Source organism: Lathyrus oleraceus, chromosome 3, assembly GCF_024323335.1.
Source record: "Lathyrus oleraceus cultivar Zhongwan6 chromosome 3, CAAS_Psat_ZW6_1.0, whole genome shotgun sequence".
In the NCBI taxonomy this organism is placed as follows: Eukaryota; Viridiplantae; Streptophyta; class Magnoliopsida; order Fabales; family Fabaceae; genus Lathyrus; species Lathyrus oleraceus.
In genome coordinates this window covers 366,956,697-366,981,879 of record NC_066581.1, presented here as the reverse complement: position 1 = coordinate 366,981,879, position 25,183 = coordinate 366,956,697, and the positions used below count along the sequence as shown (strand labels likewise).

The following is a 25,183-nucleotide window of genomic DNA, read 5'->3' as shown; positions in this document are numbered from 1 at the left end:
ACCCCTTCTTGCAGTAAAACTTATATGTCACGCACGTAAATAGTCGATAAAGACTAACTTATATGGGTCACGTCTTTTTGACCATAAGAGTGTTTGTCTATAAAACTTGATTTGTAAATAATTTTTAGACAAAGTCAATTAAAAAAATTATTTTATTTATTTTTAGTCTTTTTATTTTTATCTTTTTATCTTTTTTATTTAATAATGACGCTCTTAAAATATAATACTTAGAGTCTTTTCTAGAATTTTAAATATAATGTTTAATATATTATTTATGAATTGGTTGATATGAAGTTATATATTTGGTATAATAAACTATTTTATCATGTTTTAGGATTCGTTTTCTAAAATAATATTTTTTTTATAATTAGTATTTATATTTTTTTGACCAAAGTATACTAAAGTATTTATATTTCCCATAATATAAAATGTTTATATTAAAATATGTATTTCTAGTAGGGAATATTTTTTTATATGTGATATAATTTTGAGATGCCAAAATTACCAAATTATTTTAAATTAACAAATGTATCAAGAAAAAGTTTAAAATTACAATTATATTAAATTTAAAATTTTATATATATATATATATATATATATATATATATATATATATATATATATATATATATATATATATATATATATATATATATATATATATATATATATATATATATATATTATATTTATTTTTATATAATTCATATTAAACAAAATTAAAAACTAATTGTAAATAGTAGAATTTAATATTTAAAATGTAAAAGTTAAATTATATAATGATTAAGTTCTTATTAATAACTTTTATTTATTAGCTAAAGTGACCAATTCTTAAAATAAGCGTTGTGTTTTTCATTTGATTCTTTATTATATTGAGCAACACACGTAGATTAATTAATGAAATAAGTTAAGTTTTCTTATGTAAAAGAAATCTTTTCCATAGAATTCAAACTTAAATTTCAAACCATAGTAAAAAAACCATAAAGTGCCTAAAGAAACACCCAAAACCACAAACCAGATAATATATCCATCATGCTTTGGTCATTGGTTTGATCACTTGGAGCCAAAATTTATAATCTAAACTGACTTAGAACATAATGACCAAACTACAAGCAATGTTCCAACCGTTCAAAAACTAAAAAAAAATACTTTTTTAATTTTGAGATATTTATACAACATTTAAAAAATTGTATCTTACTATTAGGAATATACGTAATAATTTAAAATTGTTTATTTATTAGTTATTGTTAAAAGAAAAATATTTTAGAAAATATTTGTGAGGTGTTGCGAGAATTATCTAGACAATAATTTATATAGGTTCTTTTAGGCAACAATTTATATATGTTGTATAAAAAAATGTGTCAAAAATGATAAATATTGTATTTTCTCTGCTTTATAAAAAAAAAGTGTCAAAAATAATAAATATTGCATTTTCTCTGTTTTATAACGAGTGGTTTAATTGATCATTTCATACAAATTTAAAAAAATGAATAAATAAAAAAGAGAGAATAATATTTTTACTAAAGTACCCTTGTCATATATTGAAAATGATGAAAGTAATATTAATTAGAGGGTAAAATTTAAAAAGATATTTTGGAAATTGAAATGAATCATTTATTGTGAGACACTCTTTTATTCCAAATGAATCACTCATTATGGGACAAAATAAGTAGTAAATGATTAAAATAAAATAAAAATATACTCTTTCGTCTCATAAAAATGTCTCATTTTCATTTTTTTGTCTAAAAAAATATTCTCTCTGTTCCTTTATAAGTGTACTTTCTTAAAAAAAAAATTATTTCTTTTTAATTGTCACTTGCAAAGTTCAAGGTAATATTAATTGCAATTTTGTCAAAATTATCCATAGATAATGAATATATATAGAGAAAAAATAAAGTGAATGTAATAAATAATTAAGGGTATTATAGATAGAAGAAGAATTATTGTTTGAAAAATAACAATAATGACTAACTTTCTTGATATGGATAAAAAATAATAAAAAATGACATTTATAAAGAAACGGAGGGAGCATCTCTTTAAAAAATAAATACAACATTTATTATTTATTATTTGTTTTCACTACTATATTTTTATTTATTAACTTTCATTATTTTCAAGAACTCAACTAACTATAATTATAATTAATAAGAGTATTTTAGTAAAATATATTTCATCTATTCATTTTTAATTGTCAATTTCTTGAAAATAAATTATTTATTTTTAATAGTCATTTGCAAAATTCAAAATAATATTAATGATATTTTTATCAAAATTACCCATATAACTATTAAATAGAGAGAAAAAGTAAAATAAATATAATAAATAATTAAGGACGTTATAGATAAAAGAAGAATTATTGTTTGAAAAATAACAATAATGATTAATTTTTTTAATATGTAAAAAAAATTAAAAAATAACACTTAAAAATGGATATAGTATTAATTTTATCATTAAAATCAAAGCATATTATATTTTCTTGAAAATAATGTAAAATTCAAATAAAACATGGAGAGTTTAAAACTACTTTCCTACTTTTGTATAATAGTTTTTGGCTTTTTTCCCCCACTTTTGTATACACTGAACAACTCAAGTCTGGCTTTTACACAAGTTCCTGATTTGAAGTTGCAGATAATCAAATTTCTACTCTAAATTCCAAACACCACACACACCGCCGCTTTCATGAATACCCAGCCAGAAACACCACCGTGTGACCTCTGTCAATCCAATCCATCATCGCCGTCAGTCATCCTCCATGACGAGCTCATCGCCGACATCAAATCCCGTCTTCCTGTCAAACTTCTCATGCAGATGAAGTGCGTATGTAAGTTCTGGAAAACCCTTATCTCTCATCCTTCATTCATCAAAATGCATCTTCATCGATCTCAACAAAATTCATACTCCTATGTCGTCTCTCGCAAGAAATCCAAACATGACGATGATTTCATTTTCGTACCATTTTCTGTTAATCATTTGTTACAAAACCGTTCCATCACCTTTCCTAACGACCCTTATTACCAATTGAATGATAAGGATTGTCGCGATGTCATTGGTTCCTGCAATGGATTGGTCTGCTTGCTCGGTTATTCTCCCTCCGAGCATGCGCAAACAGAATTCTGGCTCCGTTTCTGGAACCCTGCCACAAGAACAATTTCTGATAAATTAGGGTTTTTTCGTGATGTCAAGCCTGAATGGGGTTCATGGAATTTTGTGTTCGGTTATGATAACTCTACAGACACTTATAAGGTTGTAGCACTAAATACAGCTAATAACCGCCGAGAGGTGACAGTTTTGAGTTTGGGTGAAAATGTTTGGAGAACTATTCAAAGTTTTCCTGTTGTTCCCATTTTGTTAAGTTCTTCTGATTCCAGAATGTATGGTGGTGTATACTTTAGTTGCACTGTTAACTGGTTGGGAACCAACCCTAGAAATGATAAACTTTTTGATGACTCCGTGATTATTTCGCTTAATCTAAGTACCGAGACATACACACAAATGCTCCCCCCTTCAGGTTTTGAGATAGTAATACCACTTGTAGTACCAAGTGTTTGTGTGTTGATGAATTCTCTTTGTTTTTACCATGATGCCGAGGGAACCCACTTTGTTATATGGAGGATGACAGAATTTGGAAATGATAAGTCTTGGACTAAACTACTTAAACTCAATTATCGCAATCTCCGAATGAATCATAAAATAGAACTTGATTTTCTGGCCTTGAAAATAATGCCATTGCATGTCTCTGAAGATGGTGATACAATAGTATTCGCAAACAACCTAGAAAGCCGGGCCATTCTCTATAACCGGAGAACTAAAAGAGCAAGGAAAACTAGAATTAACAAAAAGATAGGTTGGTTCTCAATGAAGGGTCATGTCGAAAGCTTGGTGTCAACCTCTTGAATGTAAGTTCTTCTCCAACGATATACTTATTTGAATTTATACTAATTCATATTCTTGGTTTCTCTGGATCCTATTAACTTGTTTAGAACTCAGTTATCTATTTATATTTAAAGCATATAGTAATGTTCTTGCAAATCAATATATATTGAATATTCTTCTTGGGTTGATTACATCAATTCAACTGTACCCAATAATGACTACTGCTATTGAATTTTATATCTAGATCGCTGTATCATCTATCGGTTGTATCATCTGTCAGAGAGATTTGTACAAGATTTGGATTATTGAATTAGGTTAGATAGATACTAAATATCTTTAGTGTTTTTCATCACAAGGAAATATGGCTTCACTTTTGAGAATCTACCATTCACTTTCCATTTGTATTTTTGTTCTTGTTATGTGTTTTGCTGCTTTACCCTCTTGTCTAACTGGAGTCCTTTTTGAATTTTAGATCCACAGACTCAACTCTGATCAAATCCAACATTACTGATGATACATTTCAAGTTGGTAGGATGAAAGAAGCTTATTTGAGCTACATTCTCTCCAGATATAGCATTGGTTCTTGTGTTGTAAAGACATTGTTGGCCCTCTTGATGTCTATTTAGGGTTTCTTTGGAAACATTTGTAGCAACTTGTTATTGCTTAATGAGTGTGTGTTATTTTACAACTTTAGTTCTGTTAGAATAAAAGCAATTGAAAATGATTGCACAGAATGCTTTGAATGATATGTGTGTAATATATGGTTCACCAATAAATGTTACCTTTTGCTGCTGGCAGTTAAACTTATATCCTTCCATATTCATTTAGTATATATTTGCAATGAAACCTGCAATCTGCTATCTGGCTTAGATTTGCGTTTTACAATTATATTCCTCAGCATTTCTAAGGATTTTTTCTTAGAACTTTTTGCAGCTACATCACCATGATGAATGTTTTCTTCAACCTGATCTCCAGTTTGACTAATTACTTCATTGTGATCCCTTCCAACTCGAGATATCAGTCTTATAGTTGCATGAATATTAGACTAAATATACAAAACAGACACAGCGGAGGTTTTTTTTCTTCCATCTATAGGATAAAATGTATATGTAATCCGACATTAATTACTTTTAATAACAAATAGATCTTCAACCAGTTCAATCATAAGAAGATAATTAACAATGATTATTCAAATGTAAAATTGCAAGATCATTTATTATAGAATAAACATTATGCTACTTTTGAGCTTGTATGCACATATCTATTGATATAAATAAGTAGAGCATGTGAAGCATATAAGTAGTGAGAACATAGTAGTTTAGCTTGTATGCAAAAAAAGTTGCTTAATAGAAGAGTTCATTAAGAAGTGTCTATTAAAGAGTGTATCCTTGTGGTAAAATTTTGGAATAACCTGTCCTATTATATTTAAAAATTTAAGTAGTGACGTGAAAATCACTTCACAACGTTAAATTCAAAAAAAAATTAGAAGAGAAAGTTGTGAAGTGAAAATCACGTGGTAAAGTTGTGAAAGAAATTTGAGAAAGAAGTTGAATCTGGGTTGTGTAAGAGATAGAAAATATGAAAATATATAGAGCAATCAACGACGTGATTTTCATTTTACAACGTTGCAATGTGATTTTCACTTCACAAATTTGCCCAATGATTTTCACTTCACAAATTTGCCCTATGATTTTCACTTCACAACTTTCTCACATGACTTTCATTTCACAACTTTGCCACGTGAAATAAAAAAGCCAGACGTGCACATGTTGGCAGATGGGAAAAAATTTGAAATTTTCAAAATTTAAGTTGTGACGTGAAAATCACTTTGCAACGTTAAATTCAAAAATAAATAAAAAATGTTTACGAGGGAAAGTTGTGAATTGAAAATCACGTGGCACAATTGTGAAATAAAAATTACGTGGCTGGTTGCTCTATATATTTTCAAATTTTCTCTCTGCCCAGATTCAACTTTCACAAATTTCCTCCTCCACCATTTTTTCTCTTTCAATGTTTTTCCTCTTCTTTCTTAAATTCCAGCTTTCATTTTCATCTTCAAATAAAATGTATTTCAAGAGAGTCCAAATTTTTTATTTTCATTTTTCGTTTCTTATTTGTTAAATATTGTGTTGATTTATTATTTTATAACTAACGTTGCTAAATTTTATTCTTCAAGATTCAAGATTCAAGATTCAAGCTTCAAACTTTAAGATTCAAGTTTTTTTTATCTCATTGAGGTATTTAAACAATTTTTTTCCAGATTTAAATATATATATATTGAGTTGTTGGTTATTTCTATTGTAGGATAATTTTTTTAAAAACAGATTTTTTTTAAAAATAAATATATAGTTAATCCAAAATAAATTAATTAATAAATTTAACAGTTTTTTTAAATGAATATTATTTTTCATAACAATTTTGTATAGTGTGAAATATACTTTTTTTTAAAGATAATAGTTTTATTATTAATTTTAATATATATTAAAACGTAAAACAATAATTATAGTTTTTTATTAAAATAAAAATTATTTTGTGACGTGATTTTCACTTCACAACTTTGCCACGTGAAAATCACGTCACAATTTACTATAACATTTTATGTCATCATTGCTTAATTGCAGCAGATAAAGTGAGAAAATCTATGTAGAATATTGTGTCATGAATATCACGTGGCAAATTGTTGCAACATGATTTTCACGTGGCAAAGTTGCGACGTGATTTTCATATCGTAACAGAGTTGACACACGCACTCCTGCTGCGTGAAAGTTCAAATCGCTAAAAACGTATTGTGAAGTGATTTTTCACATTGTAATGTGAATATCACGTGACTACAAATAATTTTTTAGTGATAATTAACCATTATCTTATCGTAAGAGAAATGGAGTATTTGTTTAAAACTTCATTGATATTCTAGCTACATCAAACATGATTTATACTTAGGCTGGTTGGTTGTGAATCACTCATGGATACATTGTCAAATAAAGTGCACTAGAATTTAATAAGGTTTTCAATCTCAATATATTTATTTTTTTTGATTTAAATATGAATATTTTTAAAAATAAAAAATGAATAAATTTTTATCATTGTTAAAAATAAGGGTGAGAATAAAATAGAGTGAGTTAGATTTTTGGACGGCTTTAGGGTGGATTGATTAAAAAGTTGAACGACACGCTATGCCTATCTTATGATCTATAATTGTATTTCTAGGTTTTAGTTTGACTTATTTAAAGAGAATTGTTCATTGTAACCATGTATTACTCATCCATAATTCAAAAATACCCGTTTTGTATTGTCTGGATTTTGAAATCTAGATACACTGCAATACTAGAAATTTAATTTTCGAATGATGTCTAATGCAAGTAAAACTATGTTTGGATTACAAAATTCGGATGCACCATACATATATTGAAATATGGGCGCTAATATTTAAGTTGTGCAGACAAGTTTTCCCTCTCCCTTCCATTACATTTCAAATAAAAAATAACTTCTCTCAAGAACACTAAAGTTCTTATAAATTCGATTCTAATATTTTTTCGTCATTTTCTCTCGATATCTACTCATGTTCATTCAAACCAAACATATTTATCAACTTCTACTCCTCTTCATTCAAGACAAACAGCTTCATCTCTCACATTTGACAAGTTTTTCATTCGAGATTTTGATGCATGCAATGTAATTCCTTAAATGATTCTAGTTAAACTCCATTAGATTACATCGAATATAAACTACTTAAGCTACATTAGGTTACATTCTCCATTTGAATCATTATGCATTTTGGTTGAAGGGGTCATGTTGGGGTTTCTCATTGTTACTACAAAATTTGGATTTCAAAATCCATATTCTATGAAAACAATATTCCTAAATATTAAGTTTTGATGAAGACAAAATTTCAAGTGTCAAAAAGAAGGAAAAAACTTCTCAACATAAAGTATAAAGAGATATCTCAAGTGGATCAAATATGTTCTAAGTTATTGGATGACAATGACGGAAATAGACATTGATCATGATGATAAAAGGTTGAAGTCAAAGCTCGTTCAAATATCAAGATTACATAAGCCATTGGATGTTGAATAAAGAGGATTTGATCTTGTTGCAAAGGTATTCGATTATAATTCATAGTATGTATATCCTTAGATGCTCAAAAAATCATTCATCGTTTCATCTCAAATGTTTATAAGCATACATGCATAAATACCTTGCATGCCAAGTCTCTTGGAAAAATGTTTTTCAAGTTAAACAACATTGTAATCAATTACGCTATATTGGTAACTGGTTACAGGTTCAAATTTGACTGGTTTTTTTTGAAACTAATGAAGGTGTAACTGATTACACTAATTCTGTAACATGTTCTTTGAAATTTTTTAAACATGCAGAATTACATAATGCATTGTTTCATCAACCATTGCTATTCTAAATCAATGCAAACCTTCATGAAACATCTACTAACATGTACAACTGATTCAAATTATTTCAGAGGGTGTATATAAGGCAATGGTGATTCAAAATTCGGATGACCTCTTTTGCTTAAGTTTAAACAACAATTCGAACTTATTTAAGTTTTTTCCATCCAAAACCTTCAAACCTTTTATGCATAAATTTTCATATTATTGCAAAATATTTCTGAGCATTTAAGGTTATTACATTTGAATTGTATATTGAAATAAAATATCATTTTTCTATATTAAAATTGATTTAAGAACAACTTCATATATTCATATTTGTTCAAATAGTTATAATTGATCACCAAGTGTAGGGTGACTTGATTTGTAATAGAAAGTTGTGTGTTTTATAAGTGTTGAAAACAAAAATTGGCGTGCTTTCTGGTTTATGTGAGAATCATCACCATGTTTGATGGTTTGTGTAAAGGTCTTTTGAATTAGGTCGATTCGAATTCCACCATAGGTTTAATGGCGTTAGAAGATTGTAGGAGAGTCTTGGTGTGAGGTTGTACAAAGATCTAACATAGTGAAATATGTAGTGTTATCAATGTAAAGATCCTCACCTAGGGCGATGCCTTTAGACCGTCTCATAGGAGGCAACGTTGGAATGTCTCCTAAATGGAGGTATTGCCTCTCCCCAAGACCTTTCTATTGCCTGATAGTGGGAAACGTGAGATAAGATGTTTCTGGGATAGAGAGAAGTTATGGTCAATAATTGTTCCACGATTTTCTGGAAAATATGGATTCAATGGTCCACCATTGACTGAGTGGGTGATGACCATTATCAAGAGAATTCTAGGCCTAAAGGGCCTCTATAAATACTTCTCCTCTTTAGGGAGGAAGGGAGAGATCTGAATCCAAACAGATCATTACATCCCCTAAAGTATAATGCTTAACTCACCTCTACCATCCCCTAAATAACTTATATCTAAGCATTCCATTCAACTACACAACCTCTCACCTCACACGAGCATGAATCCTAAAACCATCGTAAAAATATCATCGTACAAGGATCTAACCTTTGTGGGCAACCCCTAACTATCCATATTTTTATAAACCTACTAAGGCCTCTGAGTCTCATTGCCCTTGTAGGGGGGAACACACACACACCTGTACTTTTTGACTAGTATAATGGCGCCCACTATAGGGCTCCAGTAAAACTAACATGGACCATGCTCCTACTCTAATTCACTCAATCTTCCCACTAAAGATGACCAACAAAACCACAAACTATAACCCAAACACCATCACCGAAGGTTTCTCTAGTGGAACTAACTCTAGATCATCCTAGAGAAAATATGCAAGGAAGGTGTTTGTAGCAAATGTAATATCCCAGGGCCTCCCCATAAGCTCTCAAGGGAAAACAGCGGTTGATATCATATTTTACAAGGTGGACGTCCTCAGATTCAACCCTCACGATGATGATCCTCTAGTCATCACTGTGCAACAGGGAAACTGGAACATCAGACACATTTTGATAGACCATGGTAGCTTTATTGACGCCCTATTTTGGGACACCTTTTAGAAACTGCAACTCAACCCGAGTGACATAAAAATGTTAAGTGGTTCTTTGTTGGGGTTATCATATGAACATGTAAAAATATGGTCTACATAACCCTAGAAACCACATGTGGAAAGGGAGTGAACAACAAGGTAATTGACGTCGACTACCTCATTATAGACGCCGTATCACCTTACAACATCATTCTGGGGGCGACCAACTATCAATGCTCTAGGAGTATTTGTGTCCACACTATACCTGACCTTGGAGTATTTTTTCTCTGATGTACGAGTCAGTATAATTCGGGGAGACCAAAAAGTGGCTCGATAGTGCTATCAAAGTAGCCTGGAGACAACCAGAGAATAACTTGTCCTTATTGATGTGCCTCTTTCATAATTCCCAAATACTGACTTTGAATGCTGGGACCCCGGATTGGGAGGAGGTCTATATAGGTCCTCACACCTATCAGGTAAGGAAGATAGGCACTTCGTTGTGCATGGATGAAGAACGAGAACTAATCGACAAACTCATTAAGAATGGTGACATGTTTGCTTGGGATCCCTCAAACATCGCAGGAATAGACACCAAAGTGGGGATCCATCACATCACCGCCCACCTTCCGCTAAGCCAGGGACACAAAGGAAACGAAAATTAGGCGGGGATAAAAGGGTTGCCATTGATGAAAAGGTGGGAAAACTATTTGATGTCGGATTCTTTACAAAAATAAATACCCCACCTAGTTGGCCAACGTGGTTTTGGTACGAAATTCCAATAATAAGTGGGCATGTATGTGGATTTCACCGATCTGAACGTCGTCTGCCCTAAAGATCTGTACCCACTACTAAACATTAACCACCTCATTGATCAATCATTAGGCTACTGCATGTTAAGCTTCATGGATGCGTACTCAAGGTATAACTAGATTTTGATGGATCCCTTGGACGCACCCAAAATAACCTTCATGTTGAATCATGACAACTACTACTACAATGTCATGCCTTTCGGCCTTAAGAACATCGTTTCCACCTACCAACGCCTCATGGATGATGTCTTTGCTCACCAGTAGGGCGAAACCTGAAGGTCTACGTCGACGAAGATCTTTGTCGCCCCCTTAGGGCAACACTTCTTATGTTGGAATTCATGGTGAAGATCCTTGTCATCCCTCATGACAACACTTCTTATGATAGAATTCATAGTGAATATCCTTTCCACCCCTCGGGGTAACACTTCTTACACTGTACTTCATAGTGAAGATCATTGCCTCCCTTAAGGTTAACACTTCTTACGCTAGATTTCATGGTGAAGATTCTTGTTACACCTTAGGGAAACACTTCTTACGTTGGACTTCATGGTGAAGATCATTTCCACCCATCGAAGCAATATTTCTTGCACTCGACTTTTTGGTGAAGATTCTTGCCGCCCTATAGGAAAATACAAATAAGTTATATGGCTCATGTCCAAAGGGACTTAGTATCTCCACATGCGAGACAAGTACTCAAGAATCACACCTAAGAGGCACGACACATATTGAGAGACTTGATCATAAGTCTTTCCTGATGGCTCAATGGAAGTCCCTTCCAAATAGAACAAACGCCTCGTCCGAGGGACTTATAGTCTCATCAGCTGGGCTATATATAACTTTTCTTGTGGGACTTAGATCCCTTGGGTTAACTAAACTCTCGTCTGAGGGACTTAGTGTCTTTTTGGGCGGGACAAGTACTCAAGAATCCCTTCTGAGAGGCATGACACATATCCAGCCTGAGAGACTTAATCACATGTCTTACTTGAGGACTCGATGGAAGTCCCGACCAAGTAGGCCGAACGCCTCCCCTGAGAGACTTATACTCTCATCAACCAGACTATATATAATTCTGCCTAAGGGACTTATATTTCCCATGTTAACTATACTCGCTTGAGGGACTTAATATCTCCGTAAGAAAGATAAGTACTCAAACGTTTGAGAGGTGCGACTGATATCCAACCTAAGATACTTGATCACAAGTCTTGCCTGAGAGGCACGACTGATATCCAACCTAAGATACCTAATCACAAGTCTTTCCTGAGAAGTTTTAAGAGGCTTTTCTATGTGTGTATGATTGCCTTAGTATCTTAAGAGTTACTCTTATACCTTTACAATATAGTATTAACTCAGACACATGACATACAAGCTATCACATTTCCTCTCTTTCAAAATCTTAAAACTTCAAGTTCCTCTACCAGATTCATCATTTATTTGGCACTTCGTCTGAAACTTGAATCTTATACTGATGAGACTTGATATAAATTCTTTGATAGGAACCATCATTAGATTTTGTTAGACCATATATAACTAGGGGCTCCACCGAACAGTGTTTGACATTAAGTGTTATCATCATCAAAGCCATCATGAACATCTACACATAGTTGTACATGCAAGTACGTTGATCTACGCCAATGACACTCCACCTTGAGGGTGAGCTTACTTGAATTAGGAATCACCTTGGTTACAGGTTCTACATGTTCATCCAATTCGGTGTTAGTGTCTTCACATATTAAGAAAGTTGTCCAAACATGAAGAAACACCTTCTTTAAGATTTGACAAATTATCCTTTTTAGTCCCTTAACTTTATCTCGGAGATTCATTTTGGCCCCTTAAGTTTTAAAATTACCAATGTAATCCCTTATGTCTTCAAACAATGTCATTAAGTCTTTTCCGTTCAATTTTCACAAAGAACATCTATTTTTGCACATGTGGCATCTGACGTGGCAACTGTTCGTGCACGTGGCTTCTGTTCATCATAATGGTCATAAAAAATCCAAGAAAAATTTCAAAATTTTACCTTGAACTAGGATTCAAATCAAGGACACCTTGATTGAAGTACAACATGGTTTACCACTAGACCATTTCACCCTTGATGATTTAACTTACAAATATATATATTTTTATTTTTATTAAACACTCTCTTCTTCTTCCCATCCTCAAACACTAAATTCATTATCCATATTTCCTTTTTTTTTTCAGACCCACATAACACAACAAAACACTAAATTCATTCATAAAAAGTCGAATCCTTTTATTCAATCCTAATCACAAATCGCATGCTGCAACATAAAGTTTCATAAACTATTTGTTCTTACAAAACACAAAACAGTTTTATTCGTTCCTTTTTTTTTTATCATTGCTAATATTCTAAACTTTTTTTGTGAAATTCACGTGTGCAAATTCCTTCATAATTACATATTGAAATTTGAAGTGGAAATTCCTATCACTGCAGAGTCACAACCTGTTAGTATGAAATGAAAGCCTTTGTCCAAGAATGCATGTGGTATAGTTTGAGGTATTAGCTGAAACTTGCATTACTGGTGTTCTTGAATAAAGTATATAAATCCTATAAATAAAATTAATGATGGATCAAAGCAATTAACTGCAACTAAAATATTGGTAGTGGTATTGATTCTAACATAAATGAACCTGATACCCAGAAGACTATAGAATACCGTGAAATCATCGAAGGTGATATTATTGGCTAGAGTAGCTGAAGAATTATGAATTATCTGCTCAGCGTTATCAGTTATCTGTTATGTCGTTCCATTAAGAAGGGTAGAGATAATCATATGAGGTGCACATGAATCTTATGTTTATAGAACAACTACCCTAAGAAAGTTGTGCATGGAGATAGGAAAATAAAAAATGTTGAAAAGTTAGAGGAACAAATCAGACATGGGACACCATTTACCCCTTCTTGCAGTAAAACTTATGTGTCATGCACGTAAATAGTTGATAAAGACTAACTTATATGGGTCTCGTCTTTTTGACCATAAGAGTGTTTGTCTATAAAATTTGATTTGTAAATATTTTTCAAACAAAATCAATTAAAAAAATTATTTTATTTATTTTTAGTCTTTTTTATATTTATATATTTTTTATTTAATAATGACACTCTTAAAATATAATACTTAGAGTCTTTTCTAGAATTTTAAATATAATGTTTAATATATTATTTATGAATTGGTTGATATGAAGTTATATATTTGGTATAATAAACTATTTTATCATGTTTTAGGATTCGTTTTCTAATATATATATATATATATATATATATATATATATATATATATATAAATAAGAGATTAATTGGAATACACTGTCAGTGTATTCCAATTAATTTTTATAATATATATATATATATATATATATATATATATATATATATATATATATATATATATATATATATATATATATATATATATATATATATATATATATATATATATATATATATATATATATATATATATATTTATATTTATATATATTTTTTATATTAAGTCATTTATATTTTTTTGACCAAAATATACTAAAGTATTTATATTTCCATAATATAAAATGTTTATATTAAAATATGTATTTCTAATAGGGAATATTTTTTTATATGTGATATAATTTTGAGATACCAAAATTACCAAGTTATTTTAAATTAACAAATGTAATAATGTATCAAGAAATAAGTTTAAATTTACTTTAAAATTATATATATATATATAAAATATATATATATATATATATATATATATATATATATATATATATATATATATATATATATATATATATAGCTTTAATGCATTACCACAGTATAATATTAAATTTACTCCAGTGATGTTGTAAAACGGACTGTATGTATAATAATATAAGAATTATTTTTTCTTAACTAATACAACCTGTAATAAAATTTTAAGGAATATACATTGTATTTTTATTTAGGAATATGTATTGTATTTGTTATTGTAAATATTTTCCAACTTTATTTTCAATACCATATATTACAACAACATCCATATGAGTGACTTATAGACAAATGATTCAATTGGAATTTTGAATAGAATAATATTTGATTTTTTTATTGAACTCCAAATTATTTATACTTCTTTTTCATAAAAGAAATAGAGAGTTAATAGACTAAAAAAATGTATGACCTTGAATAAATAATTAGGATACAAGTTAAATTCTTTTTTTTAATTATAATTTAACCGCTATAAATTAATTGAAAATATAAAATTTATTTACACTAATTAATTTTATATATGAAGACCAATTTTTTTTTATATATGAAATACAGTGAATAGTATCAATAAAAATATGTGTTCAAAATTTTGTTAGAATTAAGAGTTTAATTGATATGTATTGAAAGTCTAAAATAGTCTACCATATCAACAAAATAATCCAACATTTTAAATGTGATTTGGTGAAATAATGTAGGTCTATGATTGGTTAATAGTGTGAAATTATTTTAGAATAATACTTTTTTATATCACATTTTACATTAAATACCTACATCAAAATAATGTTCATCGGATTTATATAATGAACCGTGTTTTTAAAAGAAATACAAAATAATATTTATAAAATAATATTTTTATTTTTAAAATTATTTTTGTAACATAAATATAAAATTTATTATTAATCGAGTTTATTATTATATTGACCATCAAAATATATATTATTAACCATATATTTTATTTATAACTCAATAATTAAGTTTACTATTTTATTAATCAATAAATTACACAATATTAACTAAACTCTAATATTTAAATTTGAAATATAATAATCAGTTTATACTCCATTATCAATTTTATTTACTATCTTTCATATATTTTATAATTTAATATCAGAATATAATGTAAAGATTGGTTATTATATTTTATATTTTAATAATATAATTTGATTAATTTTAGGTATTTTATTGATTAATAAAGTAATAAATTTGATTAATGAACTATAAATAAAATATATGATTAATAACATATATTTTTGTGGTTAATAAAATGATAAATTAATTAATGACAAAATTTATATTTGTGTTAAAAATAATTTTAAAAACAAAAATATTTTTTATTAATATTATTATTTTAATTAAAAAAACATCGTTTATCATAAAAATACGATAAAAAGTGTTTGAGTGTAGGTATTTGGTGTAAGAATATTATTGCTTATTATTTTACACAAGTATATCTTATTTTCTCTAGAATTACTATCATTATATAATATATATTTTTTTAAAAGGAAAATGTTTGTTTTAAAAAAATATACAATGTCATTTTTAAACATATTTATAAACTAAAAGTAATTTAATAGTATTTAAATTAATATAATATACAAAATTAAATAAATTCAATATTCATGCACAGTTGTTATAAACCAATTTACACGTAAATTCAAGTATATCTCACTCTGTAGAGAAATTAGTTTTAACACATTTCCACAGTAAAACATTAAATTATTCCAGCAATAATATAAAACGGAATGTGTATATAATATATTTTTTTTTAAAATAACAAAAAATTTCAATTAAATATTCAAAATAATCATAGAAAATATTTATTAAAAGAATTATTTTTTATACATCCCTCTAAAACATGCGCTAGTTGGACTAACGCATTCATGTTGACATTGAACTAAGGCATCAATTAAACTGACGCATGCATTCAGATGAAGCCAATGCAATTGACGCATATTTTATGACATAAAGAGCACGCGTCATTGCATGTGGCTCATGCTTTGAATATTAATTTTTAAATTTCTTTTATATGTTATATTTTATAAAATTAAAATAAATAGGTAAATGAAAAATACATAACAATTGATAAGAAAATCAATGACCTGCCCGATTAAAACGTCTCATGTTCCACATCACGATGCGTTAGTCTGCCTTCGAGGTCTCTCACGATTTCCTTGAGGTGTTTGAGGTCTTTGAGTACTGAAATGATGCAATGGTGGTTGGTGTGAAAGTCCAGTGGAAGGTCCAACGATATTTGACAAATTTGTCATTATTTCTCCCCAATAGCTGGGGGGATTAACGACAACGGCGCTGCCGTAATTGAGTTCGGTGCCCATGTTGTCGTAGTTGAGCCGTTGTGGTTGGGTTGTTTGTGGACGGCATGGTTGCCCGAATTGGTATATTGAATCATTTTGGAAACGAAGCAATGGTTCATGTGGTGTAAGAAAGTTAAACAATGGTTGAGTGTTATAGCGGTGAGATGTTTGGGTGTTCATAAGTGGGGGGCTATGATGGGATGAGGTTGAATCATATGAATCATTCGGGCTATAGACAAATGTGGTGTCTGCGTATGATTGTTGGTGGTAAGGGTTTGGTTCCTAATTTTGAGTTTGGGTGTGTGACATGAATTGGTTGTGAGGTTGAGTGTTTGGTGGTTGAGTGTATATGGTATGGTGATGGCGTGAGGTTGACTGTTGGGTTTGGGTGGGTTGACGTTGTTCTTAGGCGGGGATTTGTTGTTGGACGTATGATGACGAAGCTCATTGGCGTCGATCAATTAAATACCATGTCATATAATGTTGAGTTGGTCTAGCACCGTGTATGATTGGTTCGTTTAAGATGTGCTGACGTCGATTCCTCCAATGACGACACATATCTTTTGTGAAGTCTCTCCAATCGGAATAATCCCATTGGACATCGACTCTTTGTTGATGCCAACCTCCCAAACACGTCGGAGATTCTGGAATTTATTGTTGCATGCCGAACTGCAGTTTCACACGGTCACTCTGGTGCATCTCCACAGTAGTGAACCAGACGATTGGTGTTTTTGTTGTCCAAACTGCATCATCATCATGATTAACCTGATGGTCAAGACCCAGATACGGCATCCAGATAATCTGTATAAGAATTTGACATGATTAGAGCATATGTAATTGAATAACTTTTTTAAATCAAAAGTAGAGTTGTTTAGTAGTAATGCATCGTCAGGTCCAATGTGGTCTAAAAAATTGCGATAAACTACTACATCGTTTTTGGGACACCTGTTGTAGTTCATCCCCTTAACTAACCACTTAGATTGAAAAAATGGAAAATATATTACTTATAGTCAGTTGTATTATAAAGTCTAACAAATAAAAGATTTAAGAGAAACTTACTTTATTGCGTAGGGGAATGTGAATGGCTTCTCATTGACCGGGGTGAGTGACAACATTCTTGACCAACCTCATGCTTGTAGCAAATAGGCGCAAGAATAAAACGTACAAGTATTTTTGTGACATTTTTACACAACGAACTATATAGATGGGACAAAACAGCTAAACCCTAACTATATGTGCCTACTATATTTATATTTTGTAACAACGACAAACACATAATATTTACTGTATTATCAGTACTTTCAGGAAATAAAAAATCACCAAATAGAATCATAATATAACAACGAGCTTTAATTATCTTTTCATACTCGGTATATTCTTCGTTTAATGTTATACTTGAATAATATTGTTTAAGATATTTTAAATTAAGACATTGGGCCCTAGGTACTTTCAGTGAGTAGGTGAGACAAATCATCTACAAAAATCCGGTGTTTTTTGCAGACAACTGTAGCACCTCAAATTTGCACCTACATTTTGTACATACATTTTCATCATTAGTTCATTAACATAACATAGTCCACTGCATAACATTGCATTGTCCATTTGCCCAAGTGCAAGTTCAGCTGACAAGTTAGGTCAAACTGGTCAGGAGATCAGTCAATCAAGCAAGCAAGTGCAATTTTCATTGAGCCAAGGCCCTAGGGTTGGTCCAACATGTTCACATGACCTAGGGGTCCTTTTGAAGTGTTTTGGTCAAGGTTTGATTGCTCAGAAGTCATCAGTCATGGCTCAGTTCACCAGAAACTCTAAAAAGTCAATTGTTGGTCAACTGTGCATTTGATCAGGGATTTGAAGGTGGGAATTGGTTTGAGAAGGCTCATTCATGTCCATATAAGCCTCATATAACATGTCAAACATCATCATGGAAGAATTTGAAGCCAGACAAGAAATTTCCAAAAATAGAAACTTGACCTGTAATTGAAATTTGCCAAAAATGGAAACTTCTTGATCCTAAACTTACATCATGATACAAGCTTCAAATGAATTTTTGCCCAACATGAAAGTTGAAGATCTTGTTCTCCCATTTCCAAAAAGTCCAAGAACACTCAATTCCCATGTATGGTTGGCAAGTTATGATCAAATCATTCTCCAAAATTTTTGAACTTCAAAAGGCCATATCTCTCAAACCATTTGGCCAAATGGGGTGGGGTTTTTTTGCAACAAGTCACATTTGACCTCCTCTTTCCAAAAATGTAACCCTCATGCACCAAAACATCATAGATCAAAATGGCATTTTTGGACTTGCATGAATTAATTTCAAGTGTAGTGAAAATTTGACTTTTTAAAATAATCATTTTCCATCAAATTGGCCATTTGAAATAGTTCAGAAATTGCATTTTGGACATGTTAGAAGCCCAATTTCGCAGCTGTTAGCACATGGCCTTATCATTTGAGTGGAATTGCACAATTAGTCAAAACACCTTCATTTGCAAAGTTCTGTTTACCACTTTGATTAATTATGCTTAGCTCCACTAATTACAACATATATATTCTTCAATTTACCTCTGCAGAACCCTAGCTAGCAGCCACAATTACAAGACAGAAAAACCATTTTCTCCAAAAACCTCATTTCTTCATCTTTGAATTTTTGCTGAAAAACTCAAAAGGATTCGAGCTGGCCTTGGTTGCTGCATGATATACCATCACTTTTGAGCCCATTGAAAACCTAAAACACCAACTGTAAAGCTTTTCTGCAACTGTTTCATCCGAGCTCTCTCACATGGCAGAGTTGATTTGGAGTTCCTTCAAGCATTCTTGAGCTAAAGCAACTTGGTCATTCATCATTGCAAGCTGGAAAGAGCATCTGTTTCGAGCCAAAACCACCAAACAACAACTATATCACAGTTGCTCTTCACTTTTGGTAAGTTTTCGACTCTCACTATTTGCTAAACCATGCTATACATTAGATAGGTCTCCTTGCCATGAATATGTTGAGCTTTGAAATACTGAAAATGGTTGGCTATTTTGAAAGTTATGTTGTTTTAAAGTTTTGATGTTGAAATAAGTTCTTGCTCGATTCATGTTGTTTAAGTTGATTTAGTGAAATTGATGTTTGGATTATGCATGTATGATGTTTGCTGGTCATGATGATATGTTCAATTCCATTTTCTGGGCACATTTTGTTTTCACGATTTTGAACAAATGAGGAAGATGACACTGTACATGAGAAACCCTAGTTTTCAAATTTGCCCAGAATCCTGTTCACGTGGTGTGCATGCGTTTTCACTGTTTCATCGCCTGGACCAATCAGGACATTTCGTTTGCCTGGCCAAAACGCTGCGTTTTGATAAGTGGCTTCAGTAATTACATAATTGCCATCGCCCGTGCCCCATGTCCCATTAACTCATGTTATTTTCAATGTTATTTCATTTTTGATTCACCAATTTGCAAAATTCATAAGTCTTTCATTTTAAATCCAAAATTCATGGGAATTTTTGCATTGTGTTCATCTGGACCTCTACTTATTTGTCATAATTTTTCCTGATTTTTTTGATAAGTGGATTTTATTTGGTATTAGGGTTTGTGACATGTGACAATATTTTGTACCTTTTACCAAATCATTTGTGAAATAGTGATACTTTATCCTTTGCCCTTGAAATTTTTTATGCTCAAACTAGACACATCCATGGTGATTTTGGTATAGAGTTCATGAATTTATCATCTCTGGTCATTGAGTTATGATTTTTTGAAGTAGGGTGTGACAATTTGTGTCACACCATTGATGTGCAACTTGATGATTTTCAATACCATGCCTCTTGACCTCAAATTGGATTGAATTTTTGCATGAATGTGTTTGAGTATGTCTAGTTTACATGAGATTTTTCTTGGATTTATTTGTGGCATTTCCTAATTGATTGAGATTTTTGTCCTCTGTTTGGTCTTGTGTTGACTTTTTGTGACACATGTTCCCATTTCATTTGTGAAATCCTCATACTTTATTAGATGGACATGAAATTTGATATGTGATTAGTAGACACCTTAAGCTTTGCCATGGTTTTGATCCCATTCATTTCTCATATGCCATCACTGATTTATGATTTTTTTAAGTTGATGTATGTTTGGTTGACTTCTTTGAGCATGCTTAAAATTGCCTTGCCTTTCTGATTTTCATTGACCATTTTCTACTTGTCCAAATGAATTGAAATTTGACATGCTTACCATGCTATGGGTTGTGTTTGACCATGATTTATCTGATGATTTTTGGAATTGTTTATGACTGGTTTTGAGTTAAGTCTTGCTGTTGACTTCTTTGAGCTTTCATTTGCCATGCTTTGACCTAATTTGCTTATAAAATGATGATGATGATTGATATGAATGTGAATCCAATTGAGTTTGTTTATTGATTGTTTGAATATGATTTTGATTGGATTTCATTTGCTGTTTTGACTTTCTTATCCCCTTTTGACCCTAGGCTTGTCCTAGTGGTCCTGTTACTCACATTTGAGCTCATGTTTTCAGGTTAAGCAACAATTACCCAATGAGACCAATTCAAATTGATTGAGTTTGCTTGTTTATCATGACTAATCCATTTGTTTTGTAGGTTGCTTGGCTCACATGCCTTGAGCCTTATGCATTGCACATTTGTCTGCTTGTGTTGACTGTTAACCCTTTGTTTCATTCTGATTTAACTTTGACTTGTATACTAACTGTGCTTGACTGATTTCAGGTACTTTAGTTGCTTTTAGTTCCTTGTGAACTTTGCTTTGCTTTGCTTGATAAGCAATTTGCATTGAGGTATAATTCCTTACTCCATGTAGTCTGGAAGACCTGGCCTGTTACTTGGCCAGGCAACTGTCTGAAGTCCTCCTTAAGAGGCAATGCTTGTGTGTGTTTACATTTGTCCCAAGCAGGAAAAGTCCTTTAAATAAGGCAATTGGTGGATATAAGAGATATGTAGTCTATCTCCCACTATTCTGTGAGTCTTCTCCTTGCTCCCATGACATGGTTGTAGCATTGAGATCCTAACCCAAGATCTATCGAGTCAATAATCTGTGGAGAGAGTTCCTACTTTCTGAACTCCCACACCTTTTGATATTCAAATGTTCTCCCTGACCAGGGATAAGAGCAATGAGGCACACCCCTCATATCCTTTCATCTGATTCACCTTGGCTCTTAATGTCAAGGTTAAGAGCGCCATTAACCCAGTTACAGAGGTTTGTTTGTTGAGGTTGATATGACCCCTCGACTAAAACCTAACCTTGATTGAGCCCATTGTTTGCATATAGTGTGTGCTACTTGTGCTTGTGTGTTTGTTTGACTTGCTTCCTGTGCAAGTTAGGTTTAGTTTAGCTTGCTTCCTGTGCAAGTTAGGTTTAGTTTGGCTTGCTTCCTGTGCAAGTCAGGGTTAGGATAGGCTTGCTTCCTGTGCAAGTTAGCTAGAAACCTTAACTTAGGGATGATTTGCATGATAACATCTAGGCTCGAGTTGTAGTCTCCCTCTGTTATCTGGTTAGGCTAGTCTTTCTCCCCTCTGTAGGGGAACTACATCGCCCTGATCCTCGTTCCAGACGAGGTATGTAGGCAGGAGACCGTGCGAGGTCTCTCCGGGCACCTTTTTTCTTTTTGTGTGTGTTGTTTGACGATTGCTAGGCTCGAGTTCCCGACTCCTTAGCAATTTGTTGTCTGTTTGTTCTTGTTGTGTGCTTGGAAGCCGGTATAAGTCCATCGAGTGGCATCTGGGTTCCAGTGTGCGTGTGTTGGTTTGGATGCTGATGTAAGTCCAGTGATTGGCATTCGGGCTCCACGTTTGCCTTTGCCTGTTTTTGTGTGCGTGTCAGCCGAGCTACGAATGCTCTGATTCTCCTTCGTCCAAGGAGATACGTATGCATAGGACACGATATCCTAGCGAGCATGTGTCGTTTCCCCAGTTCGAACTACTTTGACTCTGATGTCTATGCCTGATAGACTAAGTAGGCCCAGGATCCGATATCCTGCCGAGTCAGTTTCAGTCTTGTTTGTTTTCCTATGTCTCTTTCAGCCAGTGTGTGTGTGTGGTGTTTGTTTTAGCAACCTTTTCTTTCTTAGAGCGTGGATCCCGTCGAGTACGACGGACGTGAGGGGTGCTAATACCTTCCCCTTGCGTAACCGACTCCCTTACCCTTTCTCTTTGGTCGCGAGACCATGTCTTTTCCAGGTTTACTCTGAGCGTTTCCTTTCCCTCTTTTGGGATAAATAACGCACGGTGGCGGCTCTGTTGTTCTTGTTTTCCCGCCGGTTTTTCGCGTAACGCGACAACAACCAAGTTAAGTTTTATTAGTTGAAGATTCGAGATGATGACGATATTCATAATATGTTTCTCAATCATGAACAATTTGAGTTCAATGATATTGAGTTATATATTTTAACACAACAAAATCAAGTGTCTCAATTCGACGATCTGTCACAAGTGTTTTGTGAAATTGATGACGATGAACAAGCTGAAGTCGATGCTGTTGACGAGGAAGAAAAAGAAGATGAGTTATTGGTTGATGAAATGGTGAACGATGAAACTGTCGACCATCAGCAAGAGCCATTACCAGCTAGTCATGTATATTGTCCACCTCAACACATGACAAGCTTGAATTTGGGTGCATATGAACCTTCGTCAGATATATTTCACAATCCTTATGTGCAAATTCAAGGATCATTGAAAGAAGGAGACAAATTTTGCACAAAAGAAGACTGTGTGAGAGCCGTTAAAAAGTATCACATGGAATTATTAGTTGATTATAGGGTTGATTGAACTAATGCAACGAGGTATAAGATCTATTGTCTAATGAGCTCTGCCTGTTCTAGTTGTCAGCATCTTAACAGAAGAGGAGTAATTCTTAGAAGATAGGTTCTATGGATCCAGTTCACACTTGCTTAATCACGAACACGATGCATGACCATCACAAACTTATCTCTCAGTTAATATACAATGAAATTTTGTCTGTCATTAGCGACAATCCTTCGTTAAAGATGAGTACAATAATCTCGTATATTGTTACACAATACAACTATACTCCATCATACAGGAAATGCATGGATAGCTATGACTAAGGCATTTAAAAAAGTGTTGGGAAATGGGAGGAGTCATACAAAGAACTTCCAAAATACTTGGTGACACTTAAGCATTATGCTCCAGAGACTATTCTAAATTTGGAAAAGTTGTTGGCGTATACCCCAGACAGACTTGTGTTAGTGGTAATGCCATATTCCACCGACTCTTCTGGGCGTATCAACCATGCATCAAAGATTTTTCTTTTTGTAAACCTATTATATACATTGATGGTACATGGTTGTACGGAAAATATAAAAGAACGCTAATGATGGTAGTGGCACAAGATAACAACAAAAACATTTTTCCAATCGCCTTTGCACTAGTTGAAGGGGAGACTGCTGGGGGATGGAGTTTTTCCATTAAAAAATCTCCAATTGCACGTTGCTCCTTAGCCTAACTTATGTTTGACCTCAGACAAACACCCATCAATTATGAGTGCCTATAAAAACATTAATAATGACATTCTCCTTCAACGCATGTCTACTGCATTAGACATATCACTCAAAAATTCATGCGGAAGATCAAAGATAAAACGTTGCGGAAGAAGGTTGTCAATGCAGGATATGTACTAACATAATCTTCCTTCAAACACTATCGCGAAGACATCAAATTGTCAAACGCGGATGCAATAAGGTGGATCGACAATATTTAACTAGAGAAGTGGACTAGAACATACGAAAACGGTTAACGATGGGGCCACATGACAACAAATCTCGTGGAATCAATGAACTCTGTCTTCAAATGTATCCAAAACCCACTAATAACCGCTTTAGTGCAAGCAACCTATTTTAGTCTAGGGGCGCTGTTTGAGATCAGACATTCCAAATGGAGTTTAGTGTTACAATTTGGACAACTGTTCAGTGATGCTTCAATGAAATTCATTAAACAGGAAGTTGTCGAAGTTAACACACATGTGGTCACAGTGTTTGACCATACTAAAAGTTGGTACAATGTTGTTGAGTCAATGGATTCCAATGAAGACATGTCGAGGGGATACTATCGAGTGAAACTAGATAGAGGTTGGTGTGATTGCGGAAAGTTTCAAGCCTTTCGTATGCCCTGCTCCCATGTCATAACTGGATGTTCAAAGGTTCGACAGGATCCTTCCAACTTACTATCCGTCGTTTACAAAGTCATAAACCTACGCAATGTTTACAAAATTATCTTTTCGATGGTAGCAAAAGAGGATTGTTGACTTGCATATCAAGGGGACATACTCTGGCACAATGAGCAAAGAAACAAAAAGGGCCGCCCAAACAACACTCGTATTCGAACCGAAATGGATACGACGAACAAAATGGTTAGATTATGTAGTTCATATCGTCATCCCGGTCATAATCGTACAACCTGTCCCAGTGTTGGACCAAACACAACAACATAATTTTAATTGTAACCCTTTTGCTTTATATTTAAAACAACATTCATTTAAT

General features: G+C 32.4%; 1 protein-coding gene across 1 annotated transcript; it reads left to right on the top strand.

The window, feature by feature from the left end:
• The first annotated feature begins 2,571 nt into the window (after nucleotides 1-2,571).
• Nucleotides 2,572-4,680, top strand: LOC127127741 (F-box/kelch-repeat protein At3g23880-like). Its single transcript, XM_051057011.1, has 2 exons — nucleotides 2,572-3,896; nucleotides 4,346-4,680. The coding sequence occupies exon 1, from the start codon at nucleotides 2,680-2,682 to the stop codon at nucleotides 3,892-3,894; it is 1,215 nt and encodes a 404-aa protein (XP_050912968.1). The 5' UTR covers nucleotides 2,572-2,679; the 3' UTR covers nucleotides 3,895-3,896; nucleotides 4,346-4,680.
• Nucleotides 4,681-25,183: the final 20,503 nt, after the last annotated feature.